At 32.3% G+C, this 19,847-nt stretch overlaps 3 protein-coding genes across 5 annotated transcripts; 2 read left to right on the top strand and 1 right to left on the bottom strand.

Moving 5' to 3' along the window:
* Nucleotides 1-1,592: 1,592 nt before the first annotated feature.
* Nucleotides 1,593-5,474, top strand: LOC107496702 (3-hydroxy-3-methylglutaryl-coenzyme A reductase 1). The gene is made up of 4 exons (XM_016118016.3): nt 1,593-2,434; nt 3,295-3,476; nt 4,321-4,667; nt 4,765-5,474. The coding sequence occupies exons 1-4, from the start codon at nt 1,593-1,595 to the stop codon at nt 5,005-5,007; spliced, it is 1,614 nt and encodes a 537-aa protein (XP_015973502.1). The 3' UTR covers nt 5,008-5,474.
* An 866-nt stretch (nt 5,475-6,340) lies between these two features.
* Nucleotides 6,341-11,362, top strand: LOC107496730 (T-complex protein 1 subunit eta). Its single transcript, XM_016118055.3, has 14 exons — nt 6,341-6,500; nt 6,594-6,854; nt 7,126-7,251; nt 7,342-7,545; nt 7,641-7,810; nt 7,922-8,057; nt 8,235-8,351; nt 8,440-8,559; nt 8,646-8,744; nt 8,831-8,920; nt 10,109-10,196; nt 10,373-10,461; nt 10,536-10,610; nt 11,048-11,362. Exons 1-14 carry the CDS (start codon nt 6,486-6,488, stop codon nt 11,147-11,149), a joined length of 1,692 nt encoding a protein of 563 aa, XP_015973541.1. The 5' UTR covers nt 6,341-6,485; the 3' UTR covers nt 11,150-11,362.
* A 1,618-nt stretch (nt 11,363-12,980) lies between these two features.
* LOC107496735 (very-long-chain enoyl-CoA reductase) lies at nt 12,981-15,768 on the bottom strand. Of its 3 annotated transcripts, none has more exons than XM_016118062.3 (5): nt 15,586-15,768; nt 15,134-15,236; nt 14,895-14,934; nt 13,598-14,349; nt 12,981-13,299 (listed from the first exon to the last, which is right to left on the bottom strand). In XM_016118062.3, exons 2-5 carry the CDS (start codon nt 15,200-15,202, stop codon nt 13,231-13,233), a joined length of 930 nt encoding a protein of 309 aa, XP_015973548.1. In that variant the 5' UTR covers nt 15,203-15,236; nt 15,586-15,768; the 3' UTR covers nt 12,981-13,230. The 3 variants fall into 3 exon arrangements, with proteins under 3 accessions (XP_015973548.1, XP_015973549.1, XP_015973550.1); XM_016118063.3 differs by having other exon boundaries at nt 15,134-15,224; XM_016118064.3 differs by having other exon boundaries at nt 15,134-15,210.
* Nucleotides 15,769-19,847: the final 4,079 nt, after the last annotated feature.

Genomic DNA, 19,847 nt, shown 5'->3' with positions numbered 1-19,847 from the left:
CATTTGAAAAGATATAACTAGATAAGATACGATATGATATATAATTAATTAAAATGCAAAGTAAGTTTGAAATTGGAAACTTCTAGCATGCCTTGTTGGGTATGTTTTTCACTTTTTTGTGAAGATGACTTTTTTTATTGATTAAGCAAAATCAAAATCGTATTGGAACTTGGAAGAATAACAAAGCAAACTGACAAGGACATTTTAAACATAGTAGAAGTCTCTTTAAAACTACTCTCACTATTTTCTAAAATGTTTTTTTTTTTCAATAAGATTTTTAAAAAATTACAGGAATGATATTCATACAACTATTAACTTTTACCTACATTCTATTGTCAAAAAGGAAAAAGATTCACATTATACATTGATTTAATTTATAAATTTTAAATTATATTATTATTTTTTTAAAATTGATCTCTAAACAGAAACACTATAATTTTTTTAAAATTGATCTCTAAACAGAAACACTATAATGATCTCTGGATTTAAATATTAAAGGGTGGATACTTTTTTCTTTTTATAATTTTTTTTTTTTGTTTTCTACGGTATTCCCCAACCTGACATATTAAGAAGTAATTTGTTGCGAATCTAAATTTTATTTAAGGGTTTGTTGCTGGCCAATGAATTGCTGCATGCACAAGGCAAAATTCAAATTCCCAACACTTATTTAAGCAGACGAGTGAGACTGACTACTCGACCAATCCAAATTGTTTCTTCTTATGACTTATAAGCAGACAAATGTACGCAAAGGAAAGAAGGGAATAGACATGTCACATGTCCAATGGCCCTCAACATTTCATGTATAACACAAATGAATAGATAAAATAAAAGAACAAAACTTTTTCGAAGAAAAAAAACTATTTTACAATTTTTCAACTAATATATAAGTATATAACCAATAGTTTCCCATTCCTTTGACCCTTTTCTACATTAAATAATTAGTTTTTAAGAAAAAAAACAAATTTTACTAAAAAATATTATTTTTTCTTGACTTTTAATGAGACAAATATAGAAATATTAGGTGACTAATCACATTTTTTTAAATTGCGAAATTGTCCATCATGCATTTATCTAAAAAATAAAGTAAATATAATGAAAAAAATAGTTATTTACATTTGTGAATTTTTTTTATAAATAATATTAGAAAGTCAATGATCTAGAAAAAAATAGAAATGACTTAGTATTGACTATTAACTTAAATACAAAATAATTATAAAAAATAATTGATTACTTTATATATTTTTATATCATTTGTTTAGTGAAATATGTAAAAAAAATATTAAAAATTATCAGAATTTATTATTTTTAGTTATTATTTAATTATTAATTTAATTTTTTTAAAAAATGAAATTTTTTTATTTTTTTAATTATTTAATAAAGTACAATCTTTTACTTTAAATTATTTAAGTAAAATTATAAAAAAAATATTGAATAATAATTTATCAAATAATTAAAAAAAATTAAGAGGATTTACTTTTATTCTTTTGGTCTATTAATTGATCGACATATTTTATTATATGCTTTTAAATATTGAGGAGATTGTAAATGAATAATTTGATTTGAAAAAGAAGGGTTTGAAAATTGGAGGAGGTATGCATGTAGTGGGGAAGAACCTCACCAACGCCATCTTCTTCACCCTCTTCTTCTCCGTCGCTTACTACCTCCTCCACCGTTGGCGCGACAAGATCCGCACCTCCACCCCTCTCCCCCTCCTTACCTTCTCCGAGATCTCCGCCATCGTCTCCCTCATCGCCTCCTTCATCTACCTCCTCGGCTTCTTCGGCATCGATTTCGTCCAATCCTTCATCGCCCGCAACTCCAACGACGCATGGGAAGAAGAAGAAGAAAACGAACAACAAAAACTTGAGCAACACCGCCGCGCCACTCAGATCCTCCCTACTCCTCCGCCGCAGCCACAGCAGCCTGAAACCCTAATTCCGTCGATTTCTTCCGCCGACGATGAGGAGATTGTCTGCTCGGTCGTCGACGGCAGGACACCGTCGTACTCGCTTGAGTCGCGTATCGGTGACTGTTTTCGCGCTGCAGCGATTCGCCGCGACGCGCTGCAACGCGTTACCGGGAGATCCTTGAAGGGTCTGCCATTGGAAGGGTTCGATTACGATTCGATTTTGGGGCAGTGTTGTGAGATGCCGGTGGGGTACGTTCAGATTCCGGTAGGTGTGGCGGGGCCGTTGCTTCTGGACGGTGTGCAGTATGTTGTGCCGATGGCGACGACGGAGGGGTGCCTCGTTGCGAGCACAAATCGGGGATGCAAGGCAATCAGCGCCTGCGGTGGGGCCAGCAGTGTTGTGTTGAGGGATGGGATGTCGAGGGCTCCGGTGGTGAGGTTCGGCACTGCGAAGAGGGCGGCGGAATTGAAGTTCTTCTTGGAGGACCCACTTAATTTTGATACACTTTCCGTTGTTTTCAACAGGTTGGTGTTCTTGTTTATTTTATTTTAATTTATCCTTTATATTTTAATTGATTTGCCGGCAAATGTCATCTAATCCTTTGTGGATTCATTTGAATGACTTTGGCAGTATATGATTGAATGAATGTCTGTGCATGCATGCATATAAATTGATGCTTTTAAAAAAAAGGGTAAAATATTTGTTTGAAGGATTTAAGTTTGGTGCACCAGGAGTAAACTTTTTTATTTATGCCATAATAATTAAGTTGTTTTATTTTTGTTGGGTCAGAAGTTGTATGAGATGGGCGTTATGTGGCCTCTTTTTGTAATGGTGGTGGTTGATGGTTCTGTACTTCTGTGTGTGGGAAAATCTTGTTGTTTTGATGGTGATGGATTGTTCTTGCATGGACTAGAGTCTCATAAGACAAGTGTGTGTCTTTTCTTTTTGGGGTTGGGTGGTGTTTGTTAGGTGAGAATTATAGCTGTAGTTACATCATTCACTTGAAAGTTGCATGATTTGTTTCCAAAAATGGTAAAAGAGGAAATTTGAGGGTGTTAAGGTGTAGAGCACTTTTAGTTTTAGACCCTAGTCTAATGGTTTTTGTTTCTTCTTAGAGGTTCCTCTCAATTTAATGCCTTGGCCTTTGGCCTTTGATTTTGCGCCCCCTCTTCTGTGAAAGACTGTTGGTGGAGAGATTATTGTTATAAATATCCCCCTCCTTTTTTCTCTTTTGTTTTTATTTGTATTTTTGGTGTTCCTGAGTTTGATGTTGATCCCTTATTTAAAGTGAAGAGACGGAGGGCTAGATTGTGGATTCGTTTCTAGGATATTTCTATTTGTGTTGAAATTTGGATCTGATAATTTTTTTTATGCGTGGTTTCAGGTCCAGTAGATTTGCAAGGCTTCAGGGTGTTCAGTGTGCTATGGCAGGGAAGAACGTTTATTTGAGATTCACTTGCAGCACTGGTGATGCCATGGGGATGAACATGGTTTCCAAAGGAGTGCAGAATGTTCTTGATTTTCTTCAAAACGATTTCCCTGACATGGATGTCATTGGCATCTCTGGTAATTTTACATTCCTTTTCACAACTTAAATTAATTGTGATGTTATTTGGTATGCCTGATGTGATGGATAGCATTCAATTGACATAATTCATTTTTTTTTCATATGCGATCACATTGTTTGGTTTTTCGTCCCCATTCAATTATGGAAGTGGTCCAATTTCATTATATCATCTGTGAAATTTTTGCTTTTTAAATATATATATTATATTATGTTGTTATCATTTATCTGTTTGAATTGGAGAATTGTGCCTTGCGATGGTGTGATTGTAGAGGTTATTGTGTGGACATTGTCAAGTTGGTTAGTTATTTGAGTTTTGATTTGTTTGTTCCATTTGCTTGTTAAAATCAGACCAATATTCCTAAACCTTTATTATTAATTGGTTTTTGATAAAAAGAAATGTCATGCACATAATTTCTGTGTGTGTGTGTGTGTGAAAATAGTATGCATTCAATTTAATCTTATTTGTTAGAATGTTCATATTTAATTTGCGTATCCATACATTCTTAAAACTATGAACACTGAATCAAAATTTTAATTTAAAAACTTAAAAATAGAAAAAAGGAATCATGACATCACAATCAGAATTATCATCAACAGTTATGTTTCATTTGCTTGGATTCCTTATGATCTAGTATTTTATCTGATTATTTCTTTTACCATGTTAATCCACTCATTTTATTAGTTTTCCAGTTTAATTGGTGGTATCCTTTCTGTCATACTCTATTAATCTCTCTGTCCGGTATTTGATTTTGATGTCTATAATCACAGTATGCTTGAAATTATTTTAACGGGAATATTAGATCTACAATGTGATGGTTAAATAACTGCTGACTTGGTCTTCAGGAAATTACTGTTCGGACAAGAAACCCGCTGCTGTAAATTGGATTGAGGGTCGTGGCAAATCAATTGTTTGTGAAGCAATTATCAAAGAAGAAGTGGTGACAAAGGTACTGAAGACCAATGTTGCTGCCTTGGTTGAGCTCAACATGCTGAAAAACCTTGCTGGTTCTGCTGTTGCCGGAGCTCTTGGAGGATATAATGCCCATGCTAGTAACATTGTCTCTGCCATTTTCCTAGCCACTGGTCAAGATCCAGCTCAGAATGTTGAGAGTTCCCATTGCATCACCATGATGGAAGCCGTCAACGAAGGGAGGGACCTTCACATCTCAGTGACTATGCCTTCCATTGAGGTGATTTAAAATTTTGCATCTTAATCCAGTAACTTCATTATTGTTATTCCCTTCAATTTTAATAGCTAAATCTTTGTGTGACTGCTTGTCTTCTCAGGTGGGAACAGTTGGGGGTGGGACTCAACTTGCATCTCAGTCTGCATGCTTGAACTTGCTCGGTGTAAAGGGCGCGAGCAAGGAATCACCGGGATCTAACTCAAGACTCTTGGCCAAAATTGTCGCTGGCGCTGTTCTAGCAGGAGAGCTGTCTCTGATGTCTGCTATTGCGGCTGGACAACTAGTCAGGAGCCATATGAAATACAACAGATCAAGCAGAGATGTGTCTAATTGCACCTCTTGAAGACCAGATGATGTGGTTGAGGTCACTGTTTGTTGTGAAGTTTTGGAATTAAAAAAAAAAGCACAAAAAAGGGTCTTTTTGAGTTGGGGGGGAATTTTCTGAATTGCAGAGGAAAATTGAAAACATGAGTAAGATTGCTGGCATCAACTTTTGGCTTTAGATTGGTTTCTGTCGATCCTTCACCACCTGTTTTGGGGTTCCTTTTGGATCATCCTCTGCTCACAATACAAGCTTTGACAACCTAACCCTGCAGAATCATTGGATGGGTGTTGATATTTTCTTTAACCGAGACATTTGATGTGTTGTATTATAATTCTTTTTTATGATAATATGATTAGTGTATGTACCAACGTCCATTGATACATTAATTTCTATTTAGTTGGGGGACCAGAAAGGATAGGGGTTTGTCTTGTTGCATTGGCTTCTGAAGTATCTTTTATTCATTGAATTGAACAACTCCTTTCCTATGTCTTTCAGTTTTTAGCCACACTGGATATTACAGAGATATTCTTATTTATTTGTTTTGTTGAAGTTAGTTCATAGGCACATTGCTCTGCTGTTTTCAAGCATAAGAATTATCACTTAATCATACCGAGCACCCCCTATCTTTATAATTAGAACTGATTCACAACAGCGGAACACTGAATTGCAGAAAACTTACGCCAATTAGCTTGTCAATAGTGTTGAACTAGGCTGATCCTATATATTGTTTTGCACCATTTGTTATCTTTTTTATTATGAGCATATAGTGGACAGATATGGATTCAAGTGTGGTTGTTGCTATTCCTCTCGAGTATTATAGATTCATATAATTTTTGTGAAATTTATTTAAGTAAAATTTGCTTCTCTTTTTATCTTCTAACTAAATATACACCCCAAGAGCTTATAGAGTCTAACCCGTAAGAAATTAGTTATTACCCATAGAAAAGAGTTTGGCTTTAGTTTGGGTTTTTGCCGTGAATGTTAACTTTGCATCTATTGATTTGATTGAAAATTTTTATATAATATAATATGTTGTAAGGGAGCATGTCTTATTAATCTGAAACTTCAAAGACTAAATTGTGACTGGAGTGTAACTTTAGAAACCAAAGTAAGTATTTTTTTTCATTTGTTTCCTTTATATTCTGTATACTATATGTCTATATCTTTCTCCTTTTGGGGACTCTGTGGTCTATGCTCTATACTGCATGTTTATTTAGACTGGTGATTAACAAAACAAGGTGAATATATATATGTTTTTTTTTTTGGTTCTGAAAGCAAGGTGAATACTAATCCTTGTGGGGTGGAAAAAAATATATAAACGGGCTGTGAGGGTGAAAGGCCCAAAAGGTGACTGAATCGGACTCAGCGTCACTAGTGACTTACTCACACTCACTTTCCCTGTGCAACAGAACGAACCAACCAGAAACTTCACCCTCCTGCTCTCGTTTAACTTCCAACTTAAACCCTAGCTCTCTCTCTCTCTCTCTCTCGCAACCATGGCAGCTATGCTGGTATGTTTTCTCTCTCCCTGTTTATGTTTCTCTGTGAAAGTGCAGTTAGATTGAAGAAAATGTGTGGTGTGTTCTCTCTCTCTGTTTTTGCAGCAACCGCAGATCATACTGCTGAAGGAAGGTACAGACACGTCTCAGGGGAAGGCTCAGCTAGTCAGCAACATCAACGCCTGCACCGCCGTCGCCGACGTCGTCAGGTCCACCCTCGGCCCACGCGGCATGGACAAGCTCATTCACGACGACAAGGGATCCGTCACCATCTCCAACGACGGCGCCACCATCATGAAGCTTCTTGACATCGTCCACCCTGCCGCCAAGATCCTCGTCGACATCGCCAAGTCACAGGACTCCGAGGTACATCACTCTCAACTCACTCACTCACCTCGGCTCAGATCCATCTTCTGGACCTGCATTTTTTTAATTGTTTTTGCTTCTGATGTGTGTCATTGTTAATGTAATTGGAGATTGGAGAATGATTGAATGGTTCTTTCCATTTCGGGTTTAGAAATGCTAGAATATTAGTAAACTAACTAATTTAGAAATGATGATGGAAGGAGGAAACTAACTAGCTTGCTAGTTTAGTAACAGTTATAACTGAATGGCCACCATTATTGTTAATTTGCAGGTTGGTGATGGAACCACCACTGTGGTTTTGCTTGCTGCTGAGTTTTTGAAGGAGGCCAAGCCCTTCATTGAAGACGGTGTTCACTCTCAGAATTTGATTAGGAGCTATAGGACTGCATGCACATTGGTATTGAAATTTGGTTCTTCTGTAGTTGAGATTGTGTCTTGATTTGTGGCCTTGTGTGAGATTCTCATTTCTGATTGATTGTTGGTGTAGGCGATTGAGAAGATTAAAGAGCTGGCGGTTAGCATAGAGGGTAAAAGTTTGGAAGAGAAGAAAAGCTTGCTTGCAAAGTGTGCTTCTACCACGCTCTCTTCGAAACTTATTGGTGGAGAGAAAGAATTCTTTGCATCGATGGTTGTGGATGCTGTTATTGCAATTGGAAATGATGATAGATTGAACATGATTGGAATCAAGAAGGTATGTGCATTGATTGTTTTTGCACCATTGTGTTGGCAGATATGGTGTTGTTCTGAGGTTGTGCTTTGGAAATCGATTTGGTGTTTAATTTACAGGTTCCCGGTGGTAACATGCGGGACTCATTTCTAGTAAATGGTGTTGCCTTCAAAAAGACATTTTCATATGCTGGGTTTGAGCAACAGCCAAAGAAGTTTCTCAATCCAAAGATACTACTGCTAAACGTTGAATTGGAGCTAAAATCGGAGAAAGAAAATGCTGAAATCAGGTGGCCATATTTGAAATTTTATCTGGTCTTTTATTTATTGATACTGCTGAGATTCTATTGAAAGATTAATTGCTTAAATGGATTTCCCTCTATTTCTCGTTTTCTTTACAGATTATCTGATCCATCACAATATCAATCAATTGTTGACGCCGAATGGAATATTATTTATGACAAATTGGATAAATGTGTCAACAGTGGTGCAAAAGTAGTTCTTTCACGATTGGCTATTGGTGATCTTGCTACACAGGTTTTTAATTCTCCAATCTTGGTCAAATCTTATCATACTTTATTCCATATTCTTTGTCCTTTCAGGCACACAGAAATCATTAAACCTTTCCAAATTGCAACTTATGTTGCATGCTTCTTTTTTACTTGCTTTCGTAACAACTTCCAGAGACATTTATTATTTGTCCTATTTTAACAGTATTTTGCAGATCGAGACATTTTCTGTGCTGGTCGTGTAGCAGAAGAAGATTTAAAAAGGGTTGCTGCTGCAACTGGTGGAACTGTACAAACATCTGTCAATAACATCATTGATGAGGTTGTGCATTATTTTTTGGGATTGATCATGGTTTGTGTGTTTTGTATTATATTATTTGCTGAAATTCTTGTGATTTGTTTGCATGAAGGTACTTGGAACTTGTGAGGTTTTTGAGGAGAAGCAGGTTGGAAATGAAAGGTTCAACATATTCAATGGATGTCCATCTGGACAAACAGCCACCATAGTTCTTCGTGGAGGAGCTGATCAGGTGGGTTAGTGGTTGTGCAGTGCCTGTCTATATGTCCTTCTATATAGATCTATCATTTCTTGGATTTATAATTGATTCTCTTACAGTTCATAGAGGAAGCAGAGCGAAGTTTGCATGATGCAATCATGATTGTTCGGAGGGCTTTGAAAAACTCAACTGTAGTTGCTGGTGGAGGTGCTATAGATGTACGTGTCCAAAATTTATAAGTTTGATATATTGATGAATTATGAATTGATTGATGTGGATGTAAATATGTGGTTCATGTCGACAGATGGAGATAAGTCGATACCTGAGGCAACATGCACGAACAATAGCAGGAAAGTCTCAGCTTTTCATTAACTCATATGCAAAAGCTCTAGAGGTAAGTGTCTCTGGAATTTGAGTATGATGGCTATGGTTGTGGTGTATTATGTGTTATGTTATTATTCTATTATAAGTCATTCAATGCTGAGTAATGGGTGCTTTGATAACTTTCCAACAAAAGCTTCTTTGTTTAATGTCTTAAGTTGTAAAACGATGCAAATCAATGAATACTACTTTTCTTTATTATGTATATTTTTTTTCAGTCAAACTTCAGTGGTACGAAAAGTTGTCTGTAATAATTTTTAAGTTCCAGCATTGTCATGTTCAAAATGAATTAGTATTTTCGCTGAAGATTATGCCTTGCTTTTGGAGCTTGGAATAAGCTGTAGAAAGGGAATATAAAAATATTCCTATAGAATCTTGAGGAACGGGAGGATTTAATCGTAAATATCGACTAATTCTTACGAAGTACAAATCAAAAAGAAGTCTAAAAAAAAAAGATAAATTTCATCTATATCGAATTTGAATATCAGAATAGTAGATATAGTTCTGATTCAATGGGTTAGGTCCACTTACTTTTTTTTTAATGTTTCGAAATTTTATTATTGGAATAATCGAAAATAGCAATATAAAGAAGATATCATTATTCATTAAATAAAAAAAAGAGACTGATAAAAATGTTCTACTTTATAAATAGACTAAGTACTAAATAGACTAAGTAGAAATTGTTTACTAAAATTTGATTATCATTCATTAGAATGATAACAATAGTTTATTACAATTCAGAATTCTATTTTCTACTGAAATTAGACTCTTAGTTTTTTTTTTTTCGAAAAAAGAACAACAACAATATCATATTTGGGGTGTGAACAAAAGGATCCTCTTTTGCATTTTTTTAAATGTTGTGACTATCCTAACTTTTTCTATCTTAGTATTATTCTTTATTCCAAGTCTTTTAGAAGTACTCATTGCATCTGAGACTTTAATTTCTGTACTAAATATTGGAAGCTGGGAAGAAAGCATTATCAATTCAAGTAGTCTGGCAGTTGAATTCACGTTAGAATGACCTTATCTTGAAGTTGCGTCAATAAATACATATTGTAATAGGCATGCTAGATTATGTAGTGTAAGAAGTGAGACATGAAGGTTTTCGTTTTTCCCCTCCCCCTGCCCCTGGTTTTCCCTTCTTATTTTATATTATATTTTTTTTAAATTTTGATGCTTAGAGTTATGGTGTAATTTTCAGGTTATACCCAGACAATTATGTGACAATGCTGGGTTTGATGCGACTGATGTGCTGAACAAACTAAGACAGAAACATGCACTTCCATCTGGTTGGTTGCCATTCCTCCAATATGCATGCTTTTCTGCAATGTCTTAAAACACAATTTCTTTTATGCATGATGCTTGTGTTGTGCTAAAATTTTGCTTGTTTGATACTCATGGATAATTAAGATCATTTGCATAATAAACAATCTTGGCTAATGTTATCGTTTCCTGATTGTTACAGGTGAGGGAGCACCATATGGAGTGGATATAAGCACTGGTGGAATTGCTAACTCATTTACTAACTTTGTCTGGGAGCCTGCAATTGTCAAGGTATCTGCCTGACTTTGTACTCTTATTTTAATGTTTGATGTCAGTGTTGTGTAATCTAATCAACAATTTTGCAGATTAATGCTATAAATGCTGCTACAGAAGCCGCATGCTTAATACTAAGTGTGGATGAAACAGTTAAAAACCCCAAGGTGAATTTCTGACTAGTTCTACAATTATATTTCTCCATCTTTTTAATTATTTCATGTACTATATTTCGATAGAACCATTGATGACACTATTCTCCTATCGACTTATTTCCTCTCCACCATTAGTTTCAAAAAGCTCGAAACACATGCTCTTTAAGCAGCTAGTAATTTGCATACTGCCTTGGACTTGGATTTTTGATATACCTAACTTACCATTATAATAATTATAGTGTCACTGCCAGTCAATTCCTTTGATAGCTATTATCAATTCATCACTAGTTCTGTTGATTGCAATTAAAATCACTTCATAGTCCATTTCATGTTCATGATTCGAGCAATGTAAAAAATAGTAAAGTGAATATATTTATAATTTCACGGTATATCAGTAGGAGAAATGTATGTGTTTGGTTTTGAATGTCTCGTCTGCTCAACATGTGTAGTCTGAGAGTGCACAAGGAGATGCTGCCGCAAGTGCTATGGGCGGTAGAGGTCGTGGAGGTGCCTTCCGCGGCCGTGGCCGTGGACGAGGAATGCGAAGATGATGAGAAATGTGGTATAATGGGTTGGCTTTTATCTTAGTTAATTTGTATGTTTGTCTAATACATGGAAGGCCAGTGCATATTTATATCTGCTAGTTGATACTGCTAGAAGCATGCCTTATTTTTTGGATCTACAAATGATGATATGAAATTGTAATGCGGTATATGGGATCATCATCAGAGTGGGATTTGATGGTAACAATTTTCAAGAATTTTCGATAAATTTTATCACTTTCGTAAAAAAATATTTTTTATTTTTGCTGGAAATATTAGTATTCTACCACCATTTTTACACAAGGTTCTATCTGTTAGAAATACTGGTCTTTCACCACTATTTTCACTTAACGATTCATCTGCTGGAAGTATTGGCCCTCAATTACCACTTTTAGACAATGTTCCATCTACCTATTATTTTTATAGTTAGTTATAGCAAGTTCTTGACTCCAATAAAAGAGGAGGGAGTTCTAATAGGAGTAAAAAATAAAAAATAACAACAAAATATAGATTGACACACATTTCACATTTGTTTTTTATTTTCACATATTATATCATACACAATAAAATAACAAATGCTAACTACACAATACTTTTCAAACAAATACTATATCATTCCCCTTTTTTTTCTTTCGTTTATTTTATTTTATAATTTTTTTTATAATGTTTAAAAGTGGGTTGTAGGCTTGTGGCAGCCACAAATTAGTAAGAATAGGTATTGGAAGTTTATTGTTCCTTATCAAAGCTTTAAGTTAGAAGAAAAGTTGAAGACGTGATAAATATATTCGAGAACATAAATAAGAACGAATTTCATGTGTATTGGATCATTTCCATCTATATATGAGAATCAAAATGTTTTTAATCCTCGATAATGACTGGAAAACAAGCTATTAGTCGCATAAAATCCATGGCTAAAGGTTACTAACATATGATAAAATATCTGCCATATCCCACAAGATTAAGGCATTATACTTGGACTTTTGGATTCTGTTAAATATGATTTTGAGAAACCCTTACAACATAACTAGTGTAGATACAAAAATCCAAGTAGCACTGTGTATCCGTATCTGCACTTTCAAAAGGTTAATGGAATTTATGTAAAGGTTAGTGGCTTTATATTATCCTAGTTAACCAGCAATATGTTTAAAACTCTAATTGCACATAAACCTGGTCAAAGGTTCGGACAAGAGCAATAACAAGTAAAAACTCAATATTTTGATGAATTATAGTATAAAATAAGGAGATTTGGAACAAATGTTAATGCACTTCAGAAAATAAAAAAAAATGTATCGCATCTTAGAAAATGATATGTGATTAGAAGTAACAAATAAATGAATAAATTTTAAACGTACATGTTTTATATAATTTTACTAAAAAAATTAACTTAATTAGCAAATTACCTTTTTAAATCTGAATTTTTAATATAATACATAATAAATGAAGAGTAAAAATTCATTTAAATAATAAAAAGTATGACACTCCTTAATAAAATGCCTTTAATGAATAGCTGGTAAGCTGGAGAACTTTTTCAAGCAACAAATAAAAAGCACAAAAATAAGCAACAACACTACATGGTATGGTAGATTTTAAGCCTCCATATTGTGGGGTTGTAAGACGTGGAATATTAGCCGATCATTTTCCAAACTGATGAATAATAAAATAACAGGTGAAAATTCACATGTAATTATTTTCATATAAAGTTGCTAGTTGAAAATTATTAGATAACAATTTAGCCAAACATATCAAATCATCTAACAGTTCTCAATTAACAATTTTGTATGTGAGTCTCCAACATAATAACATTGGACCAAGTAAAGATTAAAAGTAACAAACCGCCCCAAAACAAAACACAAACATCAAATTGATCAACACAAGATGCATATTCTAAAGGAACGGTTATTCCCAGTAGTATAATCTTAAAATGATATTGCAGATTTTTCTGCAACATACTAACATCAATGTTTTTTGGGAATAAAATTTATAGTCTAAAACATTCTAAGAATTGAAAGACAATTTCTCAAGGATTCACTAAAAACTTCATCATACTACAATTTTAAGTCTCTGAATCCTACCAGCAAGTGGTAACTTGTCTACAGGAATGGCGGCAATATTATCCATCGACGAGGATACTTGGGTCGGCCTTCCTTTCCATCGAATAACTGCAAACACCAACAATGAAACATTCATCAATTAAAATTTTCTAAAAGGTTAACATAAGCTAATCGTTTATATCACATTTGATCCACCACAAACAATAGCAACAAAAGAACTAAATTCAGATAGCCAAGAACAGATAAGACTCTTATAAGTAGCAGATTTCAATCAACATGTTTAACATCATATTGGAATCGAATCTTTCAAAACTCTAAAATCTGACAGTTAGCAAACTTATAATTGTTTTTTATTTACTTAAATATAGTTAAATAACTGCAAACTAGAGAGGGAAACGAAACATACCTTCCTCAAACGCCTGTGCTTTGCAAAAGCCCAGTTGGACATGATCAAAGTAGCAACAAGAAGAAAAATATAACCTGCAACAGTTTGTGTTGCAATGTTGAAACCCAACCACTGATAGATTTCTGTGGTATAATTTGCACAGGTAACAATATTGAAGAGAAATCCGCGAGGGATTTGGTATCCACCGTCCCCCTCAGGTTTGCGAAGACTCCTAAGTATAATGTGGCAATAGAAATTTGAAATTTGCATCACTATGCCAAACCCAAACCCAATCTTCATTTGGAGGTCGCTTACTGGGGTATAATTTGGATGGTTCACATAGTAAGCAATGTAAGACCCAAATGTCCAGTAATATGCGCAGTTGCGGAACACATTGGAAAGAGGAGAAGTAGCATGGCTGAAGCGATGGACGAAAAATGTCTCAAAAATACGTTTGGCATAGTGGAAACACCAATAGTACAAGGCATATGTCTGCACAGGGTGGATGACACGTTCACCTTTGTACCCGAAAAATTGGTAGACAGGGAAATAATAGAAGACTGGATAGAGAAGCAAAGGTCCCAGGTACTCAAAGAAAAAGAGTGTGCGGTAAGAAACTTGAGGGCCTAAGTCCTTGAATACTACAGTTAAGACTCCTGAATTTCCATCAGTATATTCTTTTAGATTCTTCTTGGAATTAAGGACAATGGGCCTTTCCCTTGATCCTGCTGGGACCGGAAGTGTCAAGCGCTGCCTTTCAGGATACTTCTTAGCTGTTAAAGTGAAATTTACAATCATGTTAATGATCAATATAACTCAATGCTGCCTATATAAGCATTTTATCATTTCAAGTGTAGTGAATTAATATTATGAAAAACAATTCTTCTAGTTCACCTACTCAACAAGATTTAGGTTGAATTTCATTAGCCGAAAGTTTCCAAAAGTTTCAAGTTCAACAATATAGCAAAAGACTAGATTCATGTAAGAAACTACTGAAGAAAGACTTGTGAATCTAATAAGTGGTACTAAAACTTCAAGTTCATTTTACAGTGTGAAAAAAGATTAATTCATGCTTTATTTACAAATTAAAAGATCAAAGGAATTTCAACAAATGAATACCTTATTAAACACTAAATAGTAAGCACAGAAATTTTTGCATAAACCAATAAGGCCATAATGGAGAAGCTTACAGTATATCTAGTAATATCTATCAGACATTTTCATGAATCTAGCCCAGATAAATAACCGTGATATTATATTATCTCTAAAATAAAAATTATACACAAAACATAGTGAAGAAAAGCACAAACTCACTCACTTCGTTTGTGAATTTCACGTTGAAGATCTGCTACAGTAGCCTGTGTCAAAGAAACAATGAAATAAACCATAAATTATAACTCTGAAGACAAAGCTCTCAATTAACAAAGATGCACAAAATTGGGAACTTTGGTTTGTGAAAAATTAGGGATATCAAAATCATAAATCAAAACTACCAGTGAACTAAAAATAATAATAATAATTAAAAAAAATAAGAAGAAGAAGAGAATAGAGACATACAGAATCATTGAGCTCAATGCCACCTTTCACAATCTCTCTTCCGCTCCGAGAAACCAAAGTGACCTTCATCCTTGAAACTGAGACAAACCGACTTCAATAAACACTATCAGCAACAAAATCGAAGGATTATATTTAAGATCCAAAAAACCGATATCACACGGAAGTTCCAAATTTCGAATCATACAATTTTGAAGCAGGAAATGGAAAAAATTCGTAGCTTTTTTTGAGAAAAAGTAAAATGGGGTTGCAGGAACTAGCAAAAAGATTCGAACTTCAACGAAGGAAGAATTCGATGATTCCAAAGAACGCAACTAACTAACAGAGTTTAGCAGTGTTATGTGCCCAAAAAATAAAAAAAGGAAATAAATTTAAGATACTTAAGAAGAGTTTCCTCAGTGAAAATTGACGAAGAAGAGAAGCATGCAAAATCAATGGCGAGAAGAGAGTGTTACCTGGATTTGGGAAGAGAGAGAGTGTGTGTGTTTTGTGTGTTAGCTAGTTACACACACAAAAAAAGAGTGAGGAAAATGGGGTTTGAAAAATTGGAATTTTTATAATGATAATAATAATAAGTAATTTTAAGGTGAAAGGAAGAAGAATAAATGAAAGTTGTTAATTGGTGTGGTGATGGAGTGGAGATGTTAGAAATTACGGTTGAATGCATGTTATATATTAATTGAATACAGTTGGGGTAGGAGAACTACCTCTTTCAGCTGATCAACTACATTATACCATACCATACCTTACCCTACCCTTACCAATTTCAATTTTTTTATTTATTTATGGTTTTTTTGGTAGATGTTACCAATTTAGTAAGAAATGATGAAATATAATATCTGAACATTTAAAAATAGAATAATTAACAGATTAATTTTTAATTAGTTAATATTATTTTTTTTATTATAAAATAAATTACCTTTTTAATATTATTTTAAAAAAATTTAGAATTTCGAATTTAAAATTTAACAATAAGATATATTTAACAAATATTTTGATATTGTGGTTAGTGATTATTTTTTTTAATACAAAAATAGAATACATAAACGACTTGTGTCATGTTTATATTACATTGTTATCATTTTTTGAGTGAACAAAATATTAAACAAAATTTACTACAAATTTTATGTATTTGTCAAATCTGCATTACTAATCTAAAGTGTGATGGATAAAGGATTATCTTGAGGGGTAATTCAAATTAGGGGCCATGCATATGTAATGGACCTAGGCCCATGTGTAGTGTTGTTAGGCTGAAATTTTTGGTTGAGGATGCAAAGTACCTTGACCAAGAAAAATTAAAAATGGAGTGCGAATTATTTAATATTTATGGAGTGATATTTTATAGTATCCATGATTCCTTTAGAATTCTTGGCTTGGGTGTATGTGAATTACAATGTAACATAATGGAACTTTAAAATTTTTATAAGGATAAAACTGTAATAAATATTTGTATTTAAATGCATGTATTTATATGTATATTTTGTTTTAAAAATCTATCTTAGCAAATAAATGGTAAACATATGCTATTATGTTTATTGTCTTTTGGATGGGCATTTGTTTTGTTAGCAACTTAGCACAAGACAATAAGAAAATCCACACGAAAATACAAAATTATGTCTGGAATAAGTGTCTTTAACAATTAACATGCTCTCTAAATTGAGAGACGGACACACAAAGAAAAAGATATAAAGATATTGTTAATATGCTCCAATATTTAACACAAGAATTTCCAAAATTCTGACTAACTTCTCCTTTATGCTCTTCGTCTTCTTTGTAGAACCAACTGCCATGGCTTCATAGTCCTTCCTGCTCTGTCTGATCTGTTTGAGCTCGTCTTAACAGACATGGTGCCAATATTTTTTTAATTGTTTTTGTTTATGTTGATATTGTTATTGTAGTTTTTCGTTTTGGTTGAAATTTTCTGAAGAAATGGTGGTAGAAAAAAAGAATTGTGGTAGATCGTGAAGGTGGAAATAGTGTGAGAAAGAAAATAAAGATAAAAATATTTTTTTATAATTTGTTTGTATTTAATTTATTGTTAGACAGAATATAAAGATATTAATTTTTGTGTCAATATCTATATATATATCACTTACCATTAAAATCAAATGTAGTCTCATAAACATAAAATAAAGAGAAAATTCTACTCCCCTCTCTTGCGAGATGCTAAAATGACATTTTTCTCCTTTCTATTTTATAAATGTACATTCTCTTCTTTTCTAACTTTTGAAAAAATTTTTCTTTAATCCATTTTAATTTTTTTGTGTTAACTTTATCTATTTTTTAAGAAAAAATAAATAATTTTTTATCATTAAATTTTGCTTACCAAAATACCTTTTAATAAATTATTCTTTTATTGCTTAAATTATATTTTTATCAAAATATTTTCAAAAAAATTAATAATTAAATTATTTTTTAAGATACCTATTCTTCAATAATTTTTTAATTATTAAATTGTGATTTTACTAAAATTTTTGTTAACAATTATTTTTACATTTACTATTAATTTTTTGATATTAATATATATTATTTTAACATTAAATAAAAAATCTTACCACTGGTAATATGTAAACAATTAATATATATTGATATTGAAAAATAATCTTACTAAAATTTTTTATTTAATATTAAAATAATATATATAGATATCAAAAAATTAATAGTAAAATATAAAAAAATTGTTAACGAAAATTTTGGTAAAATTATTGAATGGTATTTTAAAAAAAATAATATAATTATTAAATTTTTTTTAAAAGTAATTTAATCAATAAAAGAATAATTTATTAAAGGATATTTTGGTAAGTAAAATTTAATGATAAAAATATTTGTTAATGGTTTTTTTAAAAAAAATTTTTTTCTTAAAAAATAGATAAAATTAATATTAGTTAATACAAAAAGTTTAAAATTGATCAAAAAAAAGAAATGTATATTTATAAAATAAAGAAGAGAAAAGTATTATTTTAGCGTCTCAAAAAAAGTAAAATTTTAAATGAAATCTTATTACATGACAATTTAACATGCTTTTAGTGAAGACTACTATTACAAAAAATTAAATAAATTTAATTTAAAAAAGCAATTTTTATTGATAAAACTTTTTTTACTAGAATATAATGCATTTATTACAAACTAACTTGTGACTACTACCTACTTTCTACTTAGCTGTGTATCTGTTTCAGAATTTTGACTACTTGATTATGGATGTTGGGTATATGTCAAGTACTTGTTTAGATTTTGACATAGCATTTAATAATTGAATAACCTCAAATGTCTAATTGGCTTTTTCAATTGAAAGTTTAAATGGTCTATACTCTGTATTTTCTTCATAAGAGAATGATAAATGTGTCAATTTTTGTGTGGGGCCATGCCAAATTTGACCCTAGCCTATTGATGATTGCTAATGCTAAATGCCTAAATCATATATAGCTCAACCCCAAACTTTTTTTTTGTCAGGGACCCGGGCCACCAATCTAGCCCAGATCCGAAACAGAAACCCTATTCCCAACCCGACCCGCAGCTCAACCCCAAACTTGGTTAAGTGAGTTGGGTGACTTGGGTCAATGAGAGAGAAGGTCCCTAGCCAAGGATAGATAATTAATTGTCTTTGAAAATTTTGTGTGGAACTATATATGAATCCGAGTAAATTGTGTTCGAAAATTGATTTTTTTTTACATTTTTAATATTTATGAAAATGTTTAATTATATCATTAAAATATTTTATTATAATATATTAGTTATTTTAACAATGGATTATTTTATTCAAAATTATATGAATTAATATATAAATAATTTTTATTTATAAGAATAATAAGAACAACACTTTCTTTACTAAAATAATGGTAGCAGCTAACATACACTAGCTAGCACAGTTAAAAAATTGTACAATAAATTATAAAACAAAAATAAGAACACAACAAAATTTTTAACTTAAAACATTTTTTCAACGTGAAATATAAAAATTATGAGTCATCAAGATCTAAAAAATAACTTTATTATAATCAAAATAAGATAAGAGAATCATAAATTATTATACACAATATATATACAACAAGTCAATTAATCTAAACATCAAAGTTTACAAATAAAAACTAATTAAAAAAATGAGAATACCACAAAAATAAAATTATTGTTGTGTGGCCTATAATTCCAACCACAAATTTTTCATTTAAAAAATTTAAATGGTATAAGTAAAAAGTCAGATGTACAGAATATATTGTCTAAATTTAAATTGGCAGATATTTCTACAAAGACGCATAAATCTAGAGCTCTTTTAAGTTAGGGATATATTTGTCTTTTTATTAAAACATTTAAATATGATTCGATTCAAATTGTGTAAATCAATTGGATCGAATCGGGTTTAATAATTATAATACGAACAATCGGGTTTATGATTGTTGTTATAATAAATCGATTTTGTTCTGATTTATTAAAAACAAATTATTAACCGGTTTAATAAAGACGTCCAATAATAACATAACACATGTAAACTCTTTTAAAAAAAAAGATATTTTTAGTGTCTTTATTAAAGTGATTTCCATATAAATTTGCTCCCAACCGTTAATAAATTTGTAACGATCCATTTTTTTGTATTTGTAAAAATAGCTTTTTCTGTTCTCTTGTATTAAAAAATTGCTTGTTCTTACTCCTCCCCCAAGGTACGTCACCATACCCTCACCTTTACTGCCACCTTATACGGATTTTGACTTGAGCGTCGAAGTCC

The sequence above is a fragment of the Arachis duranensis genome, chromosome 7, assembly GCF_000817695.3.
Source record: "Arachis duranensis cultivar V14167 chromosome 7, aradu.V14167.gnm2.J7QH, whole genome shotgun sequence".
Taxonomy (NCBI): domain Eukaryota; kingdom Viridiplantae; phylum Streptophyta; class Magnoliopsida; order Fabales; family Fabaceae; genus Arachis; species Arachis duranensis.
Note: the sequence above shows the minus strand (reverse complement) of the source record. Positions and strands in the feature narration are given on the sequence as shown.

Bases quoted from the DNA above. Each gene is read 5' to 3' on its own strand.
- LOC107496730 (XM_016118055.3), top strand. The intron at 7,811-7,921 runs GTGGCCATATTT...TTTTCTTTACAG, and splicing joins AAAGAAAATGCTGAAATCAG to ATTATCTGATCCATCACAAT. The intron at 8,745-8,830 runs GTACGTGTCCAA...TCATGTCGACAG, and splicing joins CTGGTGGAGGTGCTATAGAT to ATGGAGATAAGTCGATACCT.
- LOC107496702 (XM_016118016.3), top strand. From the start codon at position 1,593: ATGCATGTAGTGGGGAAGAACCTCACCAACGCCATCTTCTTCACCCTC. The intron at 3,477-4,320 runs GTAATTTTACAT...CTTGGTCTTCAG, and splicing joins GGATGTCATTGGCATCTCTG to GAAATTACTGTTCGGACAAG. The intron at 4,668-4,764 runs GTGATTTAAAAT...TTGTCTTCTCAG, and splicing joins TGACTATGCCTTCCATTGAG to GTGGGAACAGTTGGGGGTGG.
- LOC107496735 (XM_016118062.3), bottom strand. From the start codon at position 15,202: ATGAAGGTCACTTTGGTTTCTCGGAGCGGAAGAGAGATTGTGAAAGGT. The intron at 14,350-14,894 runs GTGAGTGAGTTT...TCACTTTAACAG, and splicing joins ACGTGAAATTCACAAACGAA to CTAAGAAGTATCCTGAAAGG. The intron at 13,300-13,597 runs GTATGTTTCGTT...TGGTGTTTGCAG, and splicing joins AGCACAGGCGTTTGAGGAAG to TTATTCGATGGAAAGGAAGG.